We start from the raw sequence: 20304 nt of genomic DNA, 5'->3' as shown, positions 1-20304 counted from the left end.
TTGCAGATTTTGTGAAAAAATATATATGCATTTTTGTTTTATTTTAATTTTAGTTAAAGTTTCTTTATATTTGTTGTGTATTTCTGTAATTTTTAGCAGATTTTGTGAAAAAATATATATGCATTTTTGTTTTATTAAAATTTTAGTTAAAGTTTAGTTAATTTTGTTGTGTATTTCTGTCATTTTTAGCAGATTTTGTGAAAAAATATATATGCATTTTTGTTTTATTTAAATTTTAGTTAAAGTTTAGTTAATTTTGTTGTGTATTTCTGTCATTTGAGCAGATTTTGTGAAAAAATATATATGCATTTTTGTTTCATTTTAGTTGTAGTTAAAGTTTAGCTAATTTTGTGGTGTATTTCTGTCTTTTTTAGCAGATTTTGTGAAAAAATATATATGCATTTTTGTTTTATTCTAATTTTAGTTAAAGTTTAGTTAATTTTGTTGTGTATTTCTGTCATTTTTAGCAGATTTTGTCAAAAAATATATATGCATTTTTGTTTTATTTTAATTTTAGTTAAAGTTTAGTTAATTTTGTTGTGTATTTCTGTCATTTTTTGCAGATTTTGTGAAAAAATATATATGCATTTTTGTTTTATTTTAATTTTAATTAAAGTTTAGTTAATTTTGTTGTGTATTTCTGTCATTTTTAGCAGATTTTGTGAAAAAATATAAATGCATTTTTGATTTTATGTTAATTTTAGTTAAAGTTTAGCTAATTTTGTTGTGTATTTCTGTCATTTTTAGCAGATTTTGTGAAAAAAATATATGCATTTTTGTTTTATTTTAATTTTAGTTAAAGTTTAGTTATTTTTGTTGTGTATTTCTGTCATTTTTAGCAGATTTTGTGAAAAAATATATATGCATTTTTGTTTTATTTAAATTTTAGATAAAGTTTAGTTATTTTTGTTGTGTATTTCTGTCATTTTTTGCAGATTTTGTGAAAAAATATATATGCATTTTTGTTTTATTTTAATTTTAGTTAAAGTTTCGTTATTTTTGTTGTGTATTTCTGTCATTTTAGCAGATTTTGTGAAAAAATATATATGCATTTTTGTTTTATTTTAATTTTAGTTAAAGTTTAGTTATTTTTGTTGTGTATTTCTGTCATTTTTAGCAGATTTTGTGAAAAAATATAAATGCATTTTTGATTTTATGTTAATTTTAGTTAAAGTTTAGCTAATTTTGTTGTGTATTTCTGTCATTTTTTGCAGATTTTGTGAAAAAATATATATGCATTTTTGTTTTATTCTAATTTTAGTTAAAGATTAGTTATTTTTGTTGTGTATTTCTGTCATTTTTTGCAGATTTTGTGAAAAAATATATATGCATTTTTGTTTTATTTAAATTTTAGATAAAGTTTAGTTATTTTTGTTGTGTATTTCTGTCATTTTAGCAGATTTTGTGAAAAAATATATATGCATTTTTGTTTTATTTTAGTTGTAGTTAAAGTTTAGCTAATTTTGTTGTGTATTTCTGTCATTTTTTGCAGATTTTGTGAAAAAAATATATGCATTTTTGTTTTATTTTAATTTTAGTTAAAGTTTAGTTATTTTTGTTGTGTATTTCCGTTATTTTAGCAGATTTTGTGAAAAAATATACATGCATTTTTGTTTTATTCTAATTTTAGTTAAAGTTTAGTTAATTTTGTTGTGTATTTCTGTCATTTTTAGCAGATTTTGTCAAAAAATATATATGCATTTTTGTTTTATTTTAATTTTAGTTAAAGTTTAGTTAATTTTGTTGTGTATTTCTGTCATTTTTTGCAGATTTTGTGAAAAAATATATATGCATTTTTGTTTTATTTTAATTTTAATTAAAGTTTAGTTAATTTTGTTGTGTATTTCTGTCATTTTTAGCAGATTTTGTGAAAAAATATAAATGCATTTTTGATTTTATGTTAATTTTAGTTAAAGTTTAGCTAATTTTGTTGTGTATTTCTGTCATTTTTAGCAGATTTTGTGAAAAAAATATATGCATTTTTGTTTTATTTTAATTTTAGTTAAAGTTTAGTTATTTTTGTTGTGTATTTCTGTCATTTTTAGCAGATTTTGTGAAAAAATATATATGCATTTTTGTTTTATTTAAATTTTAGATAAAGTTTAGCTAATTTTGTTGTGTATTTCTGTCATTTTTTGCAGATTTTGTGAAAAAAATATATGCATTTTTGTTTTATTTTAATTTTAGTTAAAGTTTAGTTATTTTTGTTGTGTATTTCCGTTATTTTAGCAGATTTTGTGAAAAAATATACATGCATTTTTGTTTTATTTTAGTTGTAGTTAAAGTTTAGCTTATTTTGTTGTGTATTTCTGTCATTTTTAGCAGATTTTGTGAAAAAATATATATGCATTTTTTTATTTTGTTGTGTGTTCCTATCATTTGTAACATTTTTGTATTTATTTTAATTTTAGTTAAAGTTTTGTTAATTTAGTCGTGTATTTCTGTCATTTTTTTCAGATTTTGTGAAAAAAAAGAATATATATATATGTATGTGTATGTATATATATAGTTGTTGTTTTTTATAATTGTAGTTAAAGTTTTGTTAATTTTCTTGTTTGAGTGAAAAAATTTAATATTAAAAAACACACAAAATAAATAAAAACACACACACACACACACACACACACACACACACACACACACACACACACACACACACACACACACACACACACACACACACACACACACACACACACACACACACACACACCAATTCTTCGAAATATAACAGAAGCCCAACTAAATGACAAAATTACTAAAACTTTGTTTAAAATGAAAACATTAAATATGTTATAAAATATAAAAGATGAATTATGTGAATATTGTGCATTCTGTACACTGTGATACACACACGGTGAGATTTGACTTGATTTGATTTATTATCGATGAAGGCGCATTGGTTCATCCCTGCCTGAAGGGGCGCTGCTCTACTCCTGCATTCACATGTCAACAGACTCATAGTCGCACAGAAGAAGTCTTTAAACCAAGTGCTGCTGCAGCTGAGGAGCCCAAAAATATTATTTCCACGCATGTACTGTTTTATTCAGTAAAATTAAATCATGGCGTCAACAAAAGAGATTTTAGAGATGGATCTTTACGCTTTATTGGGGATTGAATCGACCGCAACAGAGAAACAGGTGCGTGAGTCTGAGAACTGCATTTAGTAGATGCTCACATCAGAGTTTCTGTCAAATAATTTAAATATTAATAATCATAAATGAAAGTATACACGATAATAATCAAATAGCAGTGTAGCGGCATCGTTTCTATCACATGTGGAGGTTATAAAGCGAAGTTTGGTGTCTAGAATATGTAGATGAAACTGAAGTGTTTACATGTTTGAAATCAACAAATGACTGATTCATTCATTCATTAATTATAGTTTAGGTTATGTGTTTATGTTATTTTTAATGTGCAACAGTTTTATAATGACATACAGTTGAGTATTATATATATACTTTAAAGACTGTTGACATAAACTTGACTTGACTTAAAGCACGAATATGTTTTGCTGATTGATTTCAGTAAGAAAAGACAGATACTGAAGACAACAAGCTTTACAAATGATACTGTGTGCAATGAGAATGAAGTTTTTATACTAAAATAGTTTTTTATACTAAAGTATAGCAGTGTATGAGGTGTTTTTCTGTCGGTGAGCAGCAGGTGGCGCTGCAGTTTAACAAATAACTGTCCTCAGATCAGTCAAATCTGTCATTGAGGTGCGAGATTCTTGAATATTATTTGACCCTAAAATCAAAATGCATTTACAAAATACTGTATTGTTAATTATTATTTATACTATTTAATTTTTATTAATTAATATATTAACAATGCATTATAAATATAAGAAATAAGAAATATACAATAAATAAATGGTAAATTAATACAAATGTCTTTTAATTAATTGATAAAAGATAATTTCTGTTTATTTAATAAACATTTTTATTCTTATTTGCATTCTTATTAATTTCAATCAAACTGTAGTTGGGTTATTTTGATAAAAAACTGAAAAAAATTAAACTAAAAATACAGCTAACTAACACAATAAAAACATGATAACAATAAAAAAACTGATTTTTGAAAATAATCTTTGCAAATAAACTCTTATTTAAATATATACATTATTATTTGGATAAATAATTACATTTTAATTTAATTTATAATGTATTTATAAAATATTTATGTATTAATATTTTAAGAATTGTATTTATGTAATAAATGTATTTACATTTTAATTTTAATTGGTACATCATTTATTTATTAATGTATAATTATTTGTAAAAAATCTTTATATTTAAATGTTATATACATAATTTTTTGGATAGAATCTAAAATATAAGTGACATTTGAATTAATTACCTTTTAATTTAAATTTGTGCATAATTTATTAATTGATTTATAATTTATTCATAAAATATTTATTTATTAATATTTAAAATATTTTATTTATGTAATGTACTTCTGTATTATTATATTTTAAGTGTACATTATTTTTTTATGTAAAACGATATTTATTCATATTTAAAATTGTATTATATATAATAAAATGTAATGTTTATTAATATATTAAATATTTTATTTATATAATAAATGTATTTACATTTTCATTTTAAGTAGTGCAAAATGTATAATTGCATAATTATTTGTAAAGTATTTATGCATTAAGATTATCAATTATATAAATATTTTATTTATATAATAAATGTGTACTTATGTGTTATATTTTAATTGTACATTATTTATGAATATATGAATATTTAATATTACATATATGTGTAATTTATTAATAAAATATTTATTTATTCCTATAAATATTTAGTTATTTATATTGCATTAAAATATGTTGTAATATTTAGTTATCTGTTTTATATTAAAATTTTATACAAAAAATAATTTTATTTTATTTTATATCTAATTATATATAATACATTATTATTATTATTATTATTATTATTATTATTATTATTATTATTATTATTATTATTATTAGGTGAATTACAACGTTGACATGTTTATGAGGTTTTACCAGGCAGGATATTTCTTCAACTTTTTTAACAGTCCAGATGTTGCATTAAATGCTTGTGGTTTAGTTGTTCATCATCCGGTTTGCAAGCTCTTAATTGCTGGTTCAGTCCCGATCCAGAGGTGTTTCTGTGTTTACTGTGATGCTGTAATATCATCTGCCGAGCACAAGATCTCCAGCTGTGGCTTTGAATAGATGTTAATGAATAAAGTAAATGTCCAGAGGGATGTTTGGCCCGTCAGTGCTGGAGTTGCTGTTTCAAAACCCTTCAGCTCGATCTGGACAGAGAGTTTATTGGGTTACAGATATAAATGGCGTTCACCCAGCAGCCGTCTGACTTCTGTCCAGCTCACGCATCAAACGCCTGGAACGTCAAGCATCTTTAATATCTTGAGTAGATGCAACTTTTGGTTGCTTTATTAAGTTGCGGACTGTCAAACTAGAGACGACATGCAAAACTCCAGATGGATCTCAGAATAGATAAAGTGTTTGAGCTGCGGTTAAAGAGCCACTTGCCAAACACGTCTCACAGAGAGCGTTACGCCATACAAAACACTGGCGTTTCTGGGATTGTTTTTACGCTATGAAGCCTGACTTGTGAAATAACACAGCTTTTGAAATAGAACAGTTTATTGAAAGTTTATTAAAAAGTTTATTTAAAATGTTATGTTTATGATATTTGATACATCAGGCTTTTATTGCTAAGTCATAATTTTGAGATAAAAAGTCATAGTTATGAGATAAAAGTCACAATGATAATATAAAAAGTCAAAATTGTGTGACTTAAAAAGCCGTAGTTAACACATTAAGTGATCATTTTGATGTAAAAGGTTATGTCTTAATAATTATGACTTTGTAAAATAGACAGTTTTTTTTTCATGTAACGGTGTATTGAAACTTTAGACAAATATACTGATATTTATATGGTGAAATTTGATGCTTGTAATGCTTTTAAAATGTATTTTAAACTTAATTTTATTCTTTTTTTAAACTTTTTCTGTACTTTTAATATTTGTATATGTCTATTTATTTTTTGTATTTTCTGTGCTTTTAAACTTTTTATTGTTTATAACTTTATTCTTTTATTTATTTAACTTTTTATTTATTTAAACTTGTAGTTTTTTATTTTCATTTATTTATTTACTTGTTGTAAACTTTTTTTTTTCTTTCTTCAACCTTTTTACTTATTTATTTATTTATTAATTAAAACTTTTTATTCTTTGTTTTAACTTTATTTTATAGTTTTAAACATTTTTATTCTTTCATTTATTTATTTATTCACCCATTCCTTTAAACTTATTATTCTTTCATTGTTTTATTTATTTATTTTTTATCTTTATTGTTTTTAAATTTAATTAATTAATGTATTCTTTTAAACTTTATTTTTTCATTCTTTAATTTATTTATTGTAAACTTTTTATTCTTTTCAACTTATTTATTTATTTATCCTTTAAACTTTTTATTTCTTTCTTTTAACTTTATTTTTTAGTTTTAAATGTTTTTATTCTTTCCTTTATTTGTCTACTTATGTTAACTTAATTTTATGTTTATTTATTCTCACATGCATCATTTCGAGAGGCTTTTCATATTAAATGCGAAGCAGTGATTATTAATGGTTATAAATTATAAAATGATTACAAACTTGATCAATATTAAATCTAATTTACGAGGCCATTTTATTGTAAACCGAGTCATTGAATTATTAGGAAGTGTCTGTCATATGTAGACGTTGCAGTTGTTCTTTTCATTAGTTCTCTTTATAATTATTCTAGATAGCAAAATATGTGATAAATCAGTTTAGAGAATAAATAAATTAATTTAATTTGACTTTATTTTATTGTTTTAAAATTTTATCAATTAATTAATTAAATGATTTATTGTTTTTATTCTTTTAAACTTTTTATTATTTTATTTATTTATTGTAAACTTTTTATTCATTCTTTCTTTTAAACTTTTTTATTATTCATTATTACATTTTATTCTTTCACTCTTATTTTATAGTTTTAAATGTTTTTATTCTTTTATTCATTCATTCATTTAAACTTTTTATTCTTTCATTTTTTTATTTTAACTTTATTTTATTGTTTTAAAATTTTATTAATTAATTTATTTATTCTTTTACACTTTTTATTCTTTCATTCGTTTATTTATTTTAACTTTATTTTATTGTTTTAAAATTTAACTAGTTAATTTATTCTTTTAAACTTTTTATTCTTTCTTTCTTTTAACTATATTTAATAGTTTTGAACTATTTTCTTTCATTTTTTTTCATTCACTCATTCTTTCAATTAAATAATTAATTAAATAATTAATTTTAATTTATTCTTTTATACTTTATTTTTTTCATTTTTATTTATTTATTGTAAACTTTTTATTCTTTTGTCAACTTTTATTTATTTATTTATTTTTACTCTTTTTTGATTCTTTTATTTATTTATTTTATGCTTTCTTTTCAACGTATTTTTATTATTATATACGTTTTATTATTTTTAACTTTTTATTCTTTCTTTATTTTAACTATATTTAATAGTTTTGAACTATTTTCTTTCATTTTTTTTCATTCACTCATTCTTTCAATTAAATAATTAATTAAATAATTAATTTTAATTTATTCTTTTATACTATATTTTTTTCATTTTTATTTATTTATTGTAAACTTTTTATTCTTTTGTCAACTTTTATTTATTTATTTATTTTTACTCTTTTTTGATTCTTTTATTTATTTATTTTATGCTTTCTTTTCAACGTATTTTTATTATTATATACGTTTTATTATTTTTAACTTTTTATTCTTTCTTTATTTTAACTTTATTTTATAGTTTTAAACGTTTTTATTCTTGCATTTATTTATTTATTTATTTATTTATTCATTCATTCATTCATATAACTTTATTTTATTGTTTTAAAATTTAATTAATTAATGAATTTATTATTTTAAACTTTTTGTTTTAAAATTTAATTAATTAATTAATTTATTCTTTTACACTTTTTATTCTTTCATTCGTTTATTTATTTTAACTTTATTTTATTGTTTTAAAATTTAACTAATTAATTTATTCTTTTAAACTTTATATTCTTTCTTTCTTTTAACTTTATTTTATAGTTTTGAACTATTTTCTTTCATTTTTTTTCATTCACTCATTCTTTCAATTAAATAATTAATTAAATAATTAATTTTAATTTATTCTTTTATACTTTATTTTTTTCATTTTTATTTATTTATTGTAAACTTTTTATTCTTTTGTCAACTTTTATTTATTTATTTATTTATTTTTACTCTTTTTTTGATTCTTTTATTTATTTATTTTATGCTTTCTTTTCAACGTATTTTTATTATTATTATATACGTTTTATTATTTTTAACTTTTTATTCTTTCTTTATTTTAACTTTATTTTATAGTTTTAAACGTTTTTATTCTTGCATTTATTTATTTATTTATTTATTTATTCATTCATTCATATAACTTTATTTTATTGTTTTAAAATTTAATTAATTAATGAATTTATTATTTTAAACTTTTTGTTTTAAAATTTAATTAATTTATTTATTCTTTTACACTTTTTATTCTTTCATTCGTTTATTTATTTTAACTTTATTTTATAGTTTTGAACTATTTTCTTTCATTTTTTATTCATTCACTCATTCTTTTAATTAAATAATTAATTAAATAATTAATTTTAATTTATTCTTTTATACTTTATTTTTTCATTTTTATTTATTTATTGTAAACTTTTTATTCTTTTGTCAACTTATTTATTTATTTATTTATTTTTACTCTTTTTTGATTCTTTTATTTATTTATTTTATGCTTTCTTTTCAACGTATTTTTATTATTATTATATACGTTTTATTATTTTTAACTTTTTATTCTTTATTTCTTTTAACTTTATTTTAGTTTTAAACGTTTTTATTCTTGCATTTATTTTTTATTTTTTATTTATTTATTCATTCATTCATTCATTCATATAACTTTATTTTATTGTTTTAAAATTTAATTAATTCATGAATTTATTATTTTAAACTTTTTGTTCATTCATTCTTTTGTTTATTTATTGTAAACTTTTTATTTTTAAACAAACTGAATATTTTTGATGATACTTTTAAACATTTTTATTCTTTTTAACTTTTTCTTTCTTTTAACCTTATTTTATAGTTTAATGGTTATAAATTATAAAATGATTACAAACTTGATCACTATTAAATCTAATTTACGAGGCCATTTTATTGTAAACCGATTCAAATCATTGAGTCATTGATTTATTAGGAAGTGTTTTTACGAGTCTGTTTATGTAGACATTGCATCAAATCCTGCAGGCGTCTCCTTTTCATAATGATTCTAGATTGCAAAAGATGTGATAAGTGTTAAGAGAGCAGCTGGACACGTCAATGCTGAGACCTGTTCACAAAAACGCCAAAATAAACACATGCAAATGTATTTGCGCTGGCAGAAGCGAGCAAATCGTGGCCTCGTGCATTTCTGAGACGCTGCCAAGGCCAGTTTGAGTCTCTGTCAGCTGATAGACACCATCTAATGAGAAACACACCGCCGTCAAGCCGATGAGATGTGCGGTTGGCTTTCCCAAAGGCTCATGGGAGTTGATGGCATATAGACTGAGCTCTGAAAGGTCAGAATGCAGGTCGTGTATGAGATGTGTTTTTCACATGCGTGTGCACGCTGACATTACTGTGTGCCGTGATCCAGAGGCATTGTTTGCGGTGGATGTGACCGCAGTCTATTGTTATAAAACATCTCTGCTGGTTCAGGCCTTCCAGGAAAGCGTGAGCTCCTTTGTCTTGAGTTATGTCAAAAGTTTTGTATAATAGCTTCTTCTTGTGAAATAGCTCCAGCAGAAACAATGGAGAATGACATTTGATCGAAATATTAAATGCAAAAATCGCATGGTGATATCAGGCCGGATGTTTGCGGTGGAGTTCGTGTGAAACTCGGCTGGAGACTGGAATTTGGTTTTATTTTGGAATTTTTCAGAAATGGATTTCATTCTTCTTTCTTCTCTTTTGCAGATCAAGAAAGCGTACCGACAGAAAGCGCTGTCCTGCCATCCAGATAAAAACCCAGACAATCCCAAAGCTGGTGAGTGATTCACTGAACAATCCATTAGATTAAAAAATGAAGGCTCAAACCTGCTGAAAATAAAGAAATAAATAGGAAAATAAATAAAGAAAAATATTAAAATGCATTTTTAATTACATTTTGTTAATTAAAACAAATTAAATTAAATTAAATTTTATTTTATACTTTTTTGTTTCATTTTTCTCTGTTTATTTTAACTTTTTATTTTTAATCTTTTAAGCTTTTTTTAAACATTTTAATATTTTATTTAACATTGATATTCTTTTTTATTTATTTATGATCTATTTATCATTTAATTCTGTATTTGTAATTAAACTTCTTATTTTTTCCTATATTTTTAATTATTAATTTATTTTTTGTTATTTTATTGATTGATTGATTGATTAATTCATTCATTCTTTCTTTCATCAAATTTCTGTATTTATTTAATTTTTTACTTTTTAAATACTTATATTTATATTATGTTTATTTATTATCACACTTTTTTAATTTTAAAATGTTCCCACATTTATGTATTACTTTTCTTTTCTTTTCTTTTCTTTTCTTTTCTTTTCTTTTCTTTTCTTTTCTTTTCTTTTCTTTTCTTTTCCTTTCTTTTCTTTTCTTTTCTTTTCTTTTCTTTTCTTTTCTTTTCTTTTCTTTTCTGTCTTTCCTGTATGTATTTTATACTACATTTTTTTTACTTTTTTTTATCTTTTAAACTTTATAAAACGGTTTTATTCTATTTTTATTATGTTGAACATTATTGTTTTTTTAATTAATTATCTGTTTATCTATTATTTAATTTCTTTATTTTTAATTAAACCTTTTAATTTTTCCTTCATTTATTTTCAATTATTACTTTAATTAGTAATTAATAATACTTTATTTTTATTCTTTTAAACCTTTTTGTTCTTTTTTCATTAATTAATTAATTCTTTTCTTTCATTAAATTTCTATATTTATATTTTTAACTATTTAAATTACTTTTTTAAATTATATTTTTACTTTTTTTCCCGTATGTATTTTATACTTTTTTTATTCTTTCCTTTTTCTCTATTTTTTTTTATTTTTATTATGAATTAATTTGACTTTATTTGTATTATTTTAAACTTTTTTTTAGTAATTAATTTATTCATTCATTCATTCTTTCTTTCATTAAATTACTAATATATATATATATATATATATATATATATATATATATATATATATATATATATATATATATTTACTTATATTTTATTGTATGTTTATTTATTACCACATTTATGTACTACGTAGTACTTATATGTAATACTTAGAACCTAGAAACTATTTATAATATTAATCAAGGTTTCATGCACCAAGAACAGTCATAATTAGGTTTTTGCTGCTGTACCTTTAAGAACTCTGTATATAAATTCTGTTTAACATCTGTATAATTGCATAAATCAGGCTATAGTTCCTCAGAGATGTTTAAATTACTCAATACTAAGCATTTATATGTAAATGTGGGCCCTCATATGTTAATTAACATCTATAATGTCACATGAGTATTTCTGAATCAGTCATTCTGTAGCCGAGATTCAGCAAATGCTGTGCATTTTAGAGTATATTCGTGTACTGCATTGTATACTTGTTTGGAAAGAGCAAGAAAAAGCCTGCTTTCCAGCATATCCTTCAGAGTCCTTCAGGAGAAACCTTGTTGGCAGTTAATTGTTATAACAGGGCACTGAATTTGATTGTGTATGAGGGTGAGTCTCACGAATGTCTAGAACGTCTAGACGAATGTCAAGATCATATTTCAACCTAAATTCACAAGAAATTACAGCTGCATAAAGGTTATTTTCCTGACAATTTAGAGCATTTAACTCCACCAAATTCTTATATATATATATATATATATATATATATATATATATATATATATATATATATTTATATATATATATTTATATTTTTAATTATATTTTTAATTATATTTTTAATTATATTTAATATTAATTTTATTAATAAAATTTTATATATATTTTTTATATATTTTATATATAATTTTAATAAAAAAATATTTTTTTATCATATATTATGGAGTCATTATAATTATTACATTATTTGAATTATTATAAATTATTATATTAAACAATATAAATGGTGATTATTTAAAAAAAAGAAAAAACATTACAGAAATGAGAATCTGTACTTCATACTAGAATTTTAAATGCTGTTTTAAGTAAAAAATAATATAAATTATATTTATGTATTATATTATCTAATATAATATATTATCTCTTATATCTATAATAATATATATTATCATTGTTTTTATTATATATTATGCAATTAATATAATTATTATAAATTTATTTTATTTAATACAAATATAAATAGTGTTTATTTGAAGAAAAAAATACAAAAATGAGAATCTGTACTTTTTACTATTTTGAATGCTGGCTTAAGTAAAAAAAGAATTTAAATAAAATGCAAAAATATATTTATGTATTATATTATCTAACATAATATATTATCATTGTTTTTATTATATATTACACAATTATTTGAATTACTAGTTATATTATTAAAATTATTATCGTATTATATTTAAAAATATATAAAAAGTGCTTATTTAAAAAAATAGCAATAATGATAATTTATACTTCATACTAGTATTTTAATTGCTGCCTTATTTGAGTAAAAAAATAATTAAAATAAAATGCAAAAATATTTTTATGTATTATATTATCCAATATAATATATTATTATTGTTTTTATAGTACATTATACCATTTTTGTAATTATTATAAAAAATTATTAAATTATATTTAATATATCATCTAATATAATATATTATCATTGTGTTTATTATATATTATACAATTATTATAATTATTATATTATTACAATTATTATAGTATTATATTTAAGATAAATATAAATAGTGCTTAATAAAAAATAATTAATAAAATGTAAAAATATATGTATGTATTATATTATCTAATATAATATTATCATTGTCTTTATTATATATTATACATTAATTATAATTATTATATTATTAAAATAAGTATAGTATTATAGTATTATATTTAATAAAAATATAAATAGTGCTTAATAACAAAACAATTTATAAAGAGAATCTATACTTCATACTGGTATTTTAAATTCTGCCTTATTTAAATAAAAAATTAATTTAAATAAATTTTAAAAATATATTTATGCATAATAATATAATATAATATAATATGATATAATATTAAATAAAACATTAAAAACTTGTTACAATAATGAGAATGAGGATTGCTTCATTGCCATGAAAATAATGTCACAATTCCATGAACACATAATTTATTTAACCAAAAAAAAAAATGTTCTAATATTATATTGTACAAAATGTTTCAGTTGATTTTGGAATGATTTTGGGGACATATTTTCATGACAGTTCATGCACAAAACCAACAACACAAAGCCACTGTAGTTCAGATACGGTCATGGGTTAAACCAGTGAAAACGAAGTGGGCCAAGACAAGCACAGACTTCCAAGCTGAGACCAAACAATGGTGGCAGATACGAGGCAGCATGACATAAGACGAGACGGCCGGCGGATTCCAGCTGCTGCCAGCATTTGCACAAACGCTCAGGGCTGCAGCATGTGGCTTCTCTTATACCCCCCGTGACTCCGTCTGCCCAGAACATGTGCATAATCAATGCTGGGAAAATCATTCAGCGTCAGGAAAAAAGCACCTTGGACGAAGATGGCGTTTTTGAGAGACGTTTTTCCCCCCCTCTGCGGTCTCTGGAGGCCTTCAACAATTCCTGATTAAGTCAAAACTGGGAAACGAGGCATAATGGGTTATGGAGCAGGTTAGCTTTCTCCGAAATCATGGAATATGCAGACTCTCATGCGACTGCTCACGCGAGAGCCGTCCGTCTGCACCGAGGTCAGGCAGAGGTCACTGTAGACTGGCGCCAAAACATTTGGAATAATTAGGATTTCTTCACGTTTTTGAAAGAGGGCTTTAACTTTAAAAATTGTGAAATATTTTTAGAATCTAAAATAGCTGTTTTCTATGTGAAGCTATGTTAAAATGTAATTTATTTTTGTGATCAAAGCTGAATTTTCAGCATCATTACTGCAGTCGTCAGTGTCACATGATCTTTCAGGAATCATTCTAATATTCTGATTTGCTGCTTAAGAAACAGAAATAGAAATATTCATTTTTTTCCACTCCAATGCAAAGTTTAGAGTTTATATTAAATAAAAAAATTTAATACATGTAGAAAATACATAAAATATTGTATATTTTATCAAATATATTACATATATATGTTAATATTTTAAAAAGTTATTGCATTGTAATAGTTCCTGTTTAAATAAAAAAATAATAATTTGATTAATTAAAAGTGACAGTATTGTACATTTATATTATTTCAAGTAGTTTTTTTCTTGTGAACATTCTAGTGTTAAATATATATATTTTTTTACATTTTCAAATTAATATTTTTTGCTTAATGTCTGTTAAAGATTGTTTTTACATTTCTGTTTCAAATATTTTTTTTCTTAAAAGTTATAAACATGATTGATTTATGAGCCATCATGAATTTAGAGTTTGCTGACAATTTTTTTTAAAAGAAATAATACATTTATTCATGCATTGAATTATTCAAAAATGACAGTAAAGACATTTATAATATTAAAAAAGCTTTATATTTCAAATAAATGCTGTTCGTTTGATCTTTCATTTTTAACATTGTCAAATATTCCTATTTCAAATAAATGCTGACTTTTAACTTTATTTTCATCAAAAAATCATGAAAAAAAATAAAATGTGCACAGATTCCACTACAATGCTGGGCAGCACAACTTGTTTCAACACTGATAATAATTATAAATGTAAGAATGATTTCTGAAGAATCGTGTGACACTGAAGACTGGAGTAATGATGCTGAAAATCTAGATTCGATCAAAGGAATAAATTTAAATTTTAACAAATATTCACATAGAAAACAGCTGTTTAAACTAAAAATATTTCTGTTTTGAGTCAACATCTTCTAAGTAAAGTGCATTTAAATTAAAAAATGTTATGTGCAATACTGTTCAATGCTGTTTTTTAATTATTAAAACATTAATATTTTAGTTCAGTAAGGGTGCATTAAATGTAAGAAAAGTGACAGTAAAGACATTTTTAACATTGCCAAATATTCCCATTTCAAATAAATGCTCATTTTTAGCTTTATTTTCATCAAAAAATCATATAAAAAGTGTGTACAGATTCCACTAAAATGCTGGGCAGCACAACTTTTATTCAACATTGATAATAATTATAAATGTTAGAATGATTCCTGAAGGTTCATGTGAGTAATGATGCTGAAAATTCAGCTTTGATCACAGAAATAAATTACATTTTCCATTTCCATTTCCATTTATTCATTTAGAGGACGCTTTTATCCAAAGCGACTTACAATTTTAACAGATTCACATAGAAAACAGCTGTTTTAAATTGAAAAAAATTTCTGTTTGCATCAACGTCTAAGTGAAATGCATTTAAAATTCAAAAATGTTAATGTGCAATACTGTTCAAAAGCAAGATCCTTTTTTATTATTAAACAAATTAATATTTTAGTTCGGTAAGGGTGCATTAAATGTAACATTTCTAACATTGCCAAATATAACTATTTCAAATAAATGCTGATTTTTAACTTGATTTCCATCAAAAAATCCTGAAAAAAATAAAATGTGTTACAGATTTCACTAAAATACTGGGCATGATTTCTGAAGAATCGTGTGACACTGAAGACTGGAGTAATGATGCTGAAAATCCAGCTTTGATCACAGAAATAAATTACAGTGGAACTGTTATTCACATAGCAAACATTTATTTTAAATCTTAATAATATTTCGCTATTTTAACTGTATTTTTGATCAAATAAAAATAGCCTTGGTGAGCAGAAGAGACTATTTTCAGAAACATAAAAAACCCTCTTTCAGCTGGCGGTGTACATTTGACCCCGATTGCGTGCGGACGCCTTGGTTCTGTTGTAATCACGCAGGTATCGGCGTAACCCGAGCCGCTGGCTTGACGTGGGTCTCTCTGGGGGTGAAAGCGGAGCTCGCAGACGCTTGTTAGCGGAGAACAGACCCAGTCGTCCCATCAGCGAGTCATTAGGGGTCTGGCGGTTCCCCTGATTGCCCCGGCGGCCCCTCGTGCGCTGCAGCGGGGACCCCAACGTTTACACGCAGGAGCCCAGCAGGGTGTCATTAGCGGGAACAGCTTTCGTGAGAGCGCCGGCACCCTGCTTTAATGCAGGAAACATGTTCGTTAGTAGGAGTCGGGATACAGCACTTAATGCTTTAACAATAAACCTGCGTAAAGGGCTTGAAACATGAAATAGAAAATAGTATAATGGTTTTTTTATTTTTTTATGCACCTATCAAGTTTGAGATTTTGGGCTTTTTTTTAATACTAGTGGAAAGAAAACATCCAAAAACACTGTTCTTTTACAGCACTTTGTCTATTTGAGTCAATAGATTGCAATTACAATACATATTTTTAAAGACCGTTTTCTCAAAATGAGTTTTTTCTCCTACACTGAGCCATAAATCTCCACTTCAGTAGCACTTACACACACCAGACTTTACATTTTTATTCCTGTCTATATCCTGAAGGTTTTTGCAGAGGGATTTTTATTCATATATGATTTGCTTGATTTTATACATTTTTTTTCCCCCAAAACAATGGTAAAAAATATAGTGTTTCCTGGCTGTTCTAAGTTGTTTTCAAAACTATGGCGTGACAAAATGAGATCCCCAGAATCCATCTGACTCTAATATGTCAAAAACATTAAACAAGAATTTTGAAACTGACTTCATCTTGTGTTTTGATTTTTTTTAGCAGAAATGTATGCAAATTAGCTCATATTTCATTAAATAATGGCTCGTTTGCATATTTAAACCTAACATTTTAGAAAGCTTGTAATACAAAAAATGTTTGCAATTATCAATGTTATATATAATATAATGTGGATGATTAAGATTTTTAATATTTTTTTAAGATGTATTTTCTGCTCAAGGCTGCATTTATTGGATTAAAAATACAGAAATAATGTTGCAGTTTAAACTAATGGTTTTCTATTTTAATATATTTTAAAATATAATTTATTGCTGTCATACAAAGCTGAATTTTCAGCATCATTACTCCTGTCTTCAGTGTCACATGATCCTTCATAAATCATTCTAAAATTCTGATTTATTATCAGTGTTGGAAGCAGTTTTGCTCCCTAATATTTTTTTTGGAATATGATATATTTTTCAGGATTCTTTAATGAATAAAAAATTAAAAACAACAGCATTTATTTAAAATAGAAATCTTTTGTAACAAGATACACTACCGTTCAAAGTTTGGGGTCGGTACAATTTCTTTCTTTCTCTTTTTGAAAGAAATTAATACTTTTATTCAGCAAGGATGTGTTAAAGTGATAAAAAGTGATAGTAAAGATGTTTTGTTATTGTTAGAAAAGATTTCTATTTTGAATAAATGCTGTTTTTTTTTTTTTTTTTTTAACTTTTTATTCATTAAAGAATCCTGAAAAAGTCACAAGTTCCAAAAAATATTAAGAAGCACAACTGTTTCCACCATTGAATAATAAAGTAATAAATCAGTATATTAGAATGATTCTGAAGACTGGAGTAATGATGCTGAAAATTCAGCTTTGCATCACAGAAATAACTTATATTTTAAAGTATATTAAAATAAAAAACTTATTTTGAATTGCAGTAAAATTTCATAATATTACATTTTTCTGTATTTTTAATCAAATAAATGGAACTTTGATGAGCATAAGAGACTTAAAAAAAAAATCTTACTGATCCCAAACTTTTGAGCAGCAATGTATATAAAAATAGAATATTAAATAGTTATATCTTAATTTATTATTATTAAAAATGTAAAATGTTAATGTTACAATGTTTTGCAATTATATTTTCGCTTTTTTAATGCTTTGGAAAAAAATTATACAATAAAAAATTATGCACACTAACATTTACATTTTAAAGCTTCCTCTCTGGACTATCCTGACATTTACTAAAACTATAAAATGCAAAATCAATCAGAGATGATGAACACATCACAGCCTCATTAACATATGACCGCCCTCATTAACATATCATTACATATTCAAAGTTTGGGGTCGGTACAATTTCTTTCTTTCTCTTTTTGAAAGAAATTTATACTTTTATTCAGCAAGGATGTGTTAAAGTGATAAAAAGTGATAGTAAAGATGTTTTGTTATTGTTAGAAAAGATTTATTATCTTAATTTATTATTATTAAAAATGTAAAATGTTAATGTTACAATGTTTTGCAATTATATTTTCGCTTTTTTAATGCTTTGGAAAAAAATTATACAAAAAAAAAAAATTATGCACACTAACATTTACATTTTAAAGCTTCCTCTCTGGACTATCCTGACATTTACTAAAACTATAAAATGCAAAATCAATCAGAGATGATGAACACATCACAGCCTCATTAACATATGACCGCCCTCATTAACATATCATTACATATTCAAAGTTTGGGGTCGGTACAATTTCTTTCTTTCTCTTTTTGAAAGAAATTTATACTTTTATTCAGCAAGGATGTGTTAAAGTGATAAAAAGTGATAGTAAAGATGTTTTGTTATTGTTAGAAAAGATTTATTATCTTAATTTATTATTATTAAAAATGTAAAATGTTAATGTTACAATGTTTTGCAATTATATTTTCGCTTTTTTAATGCTTTGGAAAAAAATTATACAATAAAAAATTATGCACACTAACATTTACATTTTAAAGCTTCCTCTCTGGACTATCCTGACATTTACTGAAACTAAAATGCAAAATCAATCAGAGATGATGAGCACATCACAGCCTCATTAACATATGACCGCCCTCATTAACATATCATTACATATTCAGTATTAAGTGACTTTACTCACACTGAGGTGAGGTTAATAAACCATAACCAAGATCATTTACATAAGGTTAGAGGTTCAAAATCAGTCTGTTTAGTTGTAAGGGTCAGAGAAGGTGCAAAATGAACATGCTAAATAGCCTGTGCAAGAGTTTCTGCTTCGTTTTACAGCCAAATTAATGTGATTTTGTTTACTTTTCTTTGTAGCGGAGCTCTTCCACCAGCTTTCTCAGGCTCTGGAGGTTTTGACAGACGCCGCTGCCAAGGTGAGAGTCACCTGAGCCATTTCAGATGTTCCTGTATGCATCATAAAACACATAAAATAATGTTAGATCAGTGGTTCTCAATGTTCTTGGCCTTTGACTGCTGGTTTCCTCTTTTGTAATTACAACAGTTTGTTTTAAAAACTTTTTTAAATGTACAAAAAGTACATTCTCATGAATTCAAATTGGTAACTAAACAATAATGATTCAAATTAATAATTAAATGACAGAATTCCAGATGTTTCCATGATTTTTAACCAATGAGTTTACATGACTGTTCCAGTAGTTTGTGATTTAGTGAAAAGGAATTAAACATAAAAAATAATATTTTTTAGAACTGTAAAAATGTGTATTTATTGCAAAAATTCTCATAATGGTTATACATAAATAGTTAAAAATGATTTAAAATCTATGCATATTTTGATTCATTATTTTGGCAGAAAGGGATAATGTGGAATAAAAATGTACAATTTTGTAATTATATTTTGCTTTTGCTTTTTTTTTCAGTTCTTTAGAAAAGATTAAATGAAAAATAAAACTAAATAAATAATTTAAAAAAGTTAATAATTTATTATTTTTAATATTATGTTTATTTTAATTATTGTTGGGTAAAATGTTGTGCAATTATAGTTTGTGATTTAGTGAATAAGGAATTCAAAATAAATAGTAATAACTTTTTTAGAACTAAAAATTGCATATTTATTACAAAAATGCTCATGATGGTTATAATTTGATTAATTTAACAAATAAATCTATTTTTAAAAATCTGTTAAAAATCACAATATATATATATTTTTTAATGCTATGGAAAAGATTTAAACAATACATAAATAGTTGAAAAAATTAATAAAAATGTATGCATATTTTGATTCATTATTTTGGCGAAAAGGGATAATGTAGGGTAGAAGTGTAAAATTTAGCAATTATATTATGCTTATGCTTTTTCTTTTTTTTTAATCTTTAGAAAAGATTAAGATTTTTTTAGGTTTCCATATAAAAAAAATATATATGTATGTG

At 23.7% G+C, this 20304-nt stretch overlaps 1 protein-coding gene across 1 annotated transcript in view; it reads left to right on the top strand.

Annotated features, from left to right (window-relative positions):
* The first annotated feature begins 3039 nt into the window (after positions 1-3039).
* LOC141295705 (dnaJ homolog subfamily C member 17-like) overlaps positions 3040-20304 on the top strand; it is an 80742-nt gene continuing 63477 nt past the window's right edge. The window contains exons 1-3 of the mRNA XM_073826967.1: positions 3040-3140; positions 10050-10119; positions 19232-19290. Of these exons, the coding sequence (XP_073683068.1) occupies positions 3063-3140; positions 10050-10119; positions 19232-19290 (207 nt within the window). The 5' untranslated portion in view covers positions 3040-3062. The remainder of the gene's footprint in view (positions 3141-10049; positions 10120-19231; positions 19291-20304) is intronic.

This window comes from Garra rufa, chromosome 21 (assembly GCF_049309525.1).
Source record: "Garra rufa chromosome 21, GarRuf1.0, whole genome shotgun sequence".
NCBI classification, from domain to species: Eukaryota; Metazoa; Chordata; class Actinopteri; order Cypriniformes; family Cyprinidae; genus Garra; species Garra rufa.
This window is presented reverse-complemented; position numbering and strand designations above follow the sequence as displayed.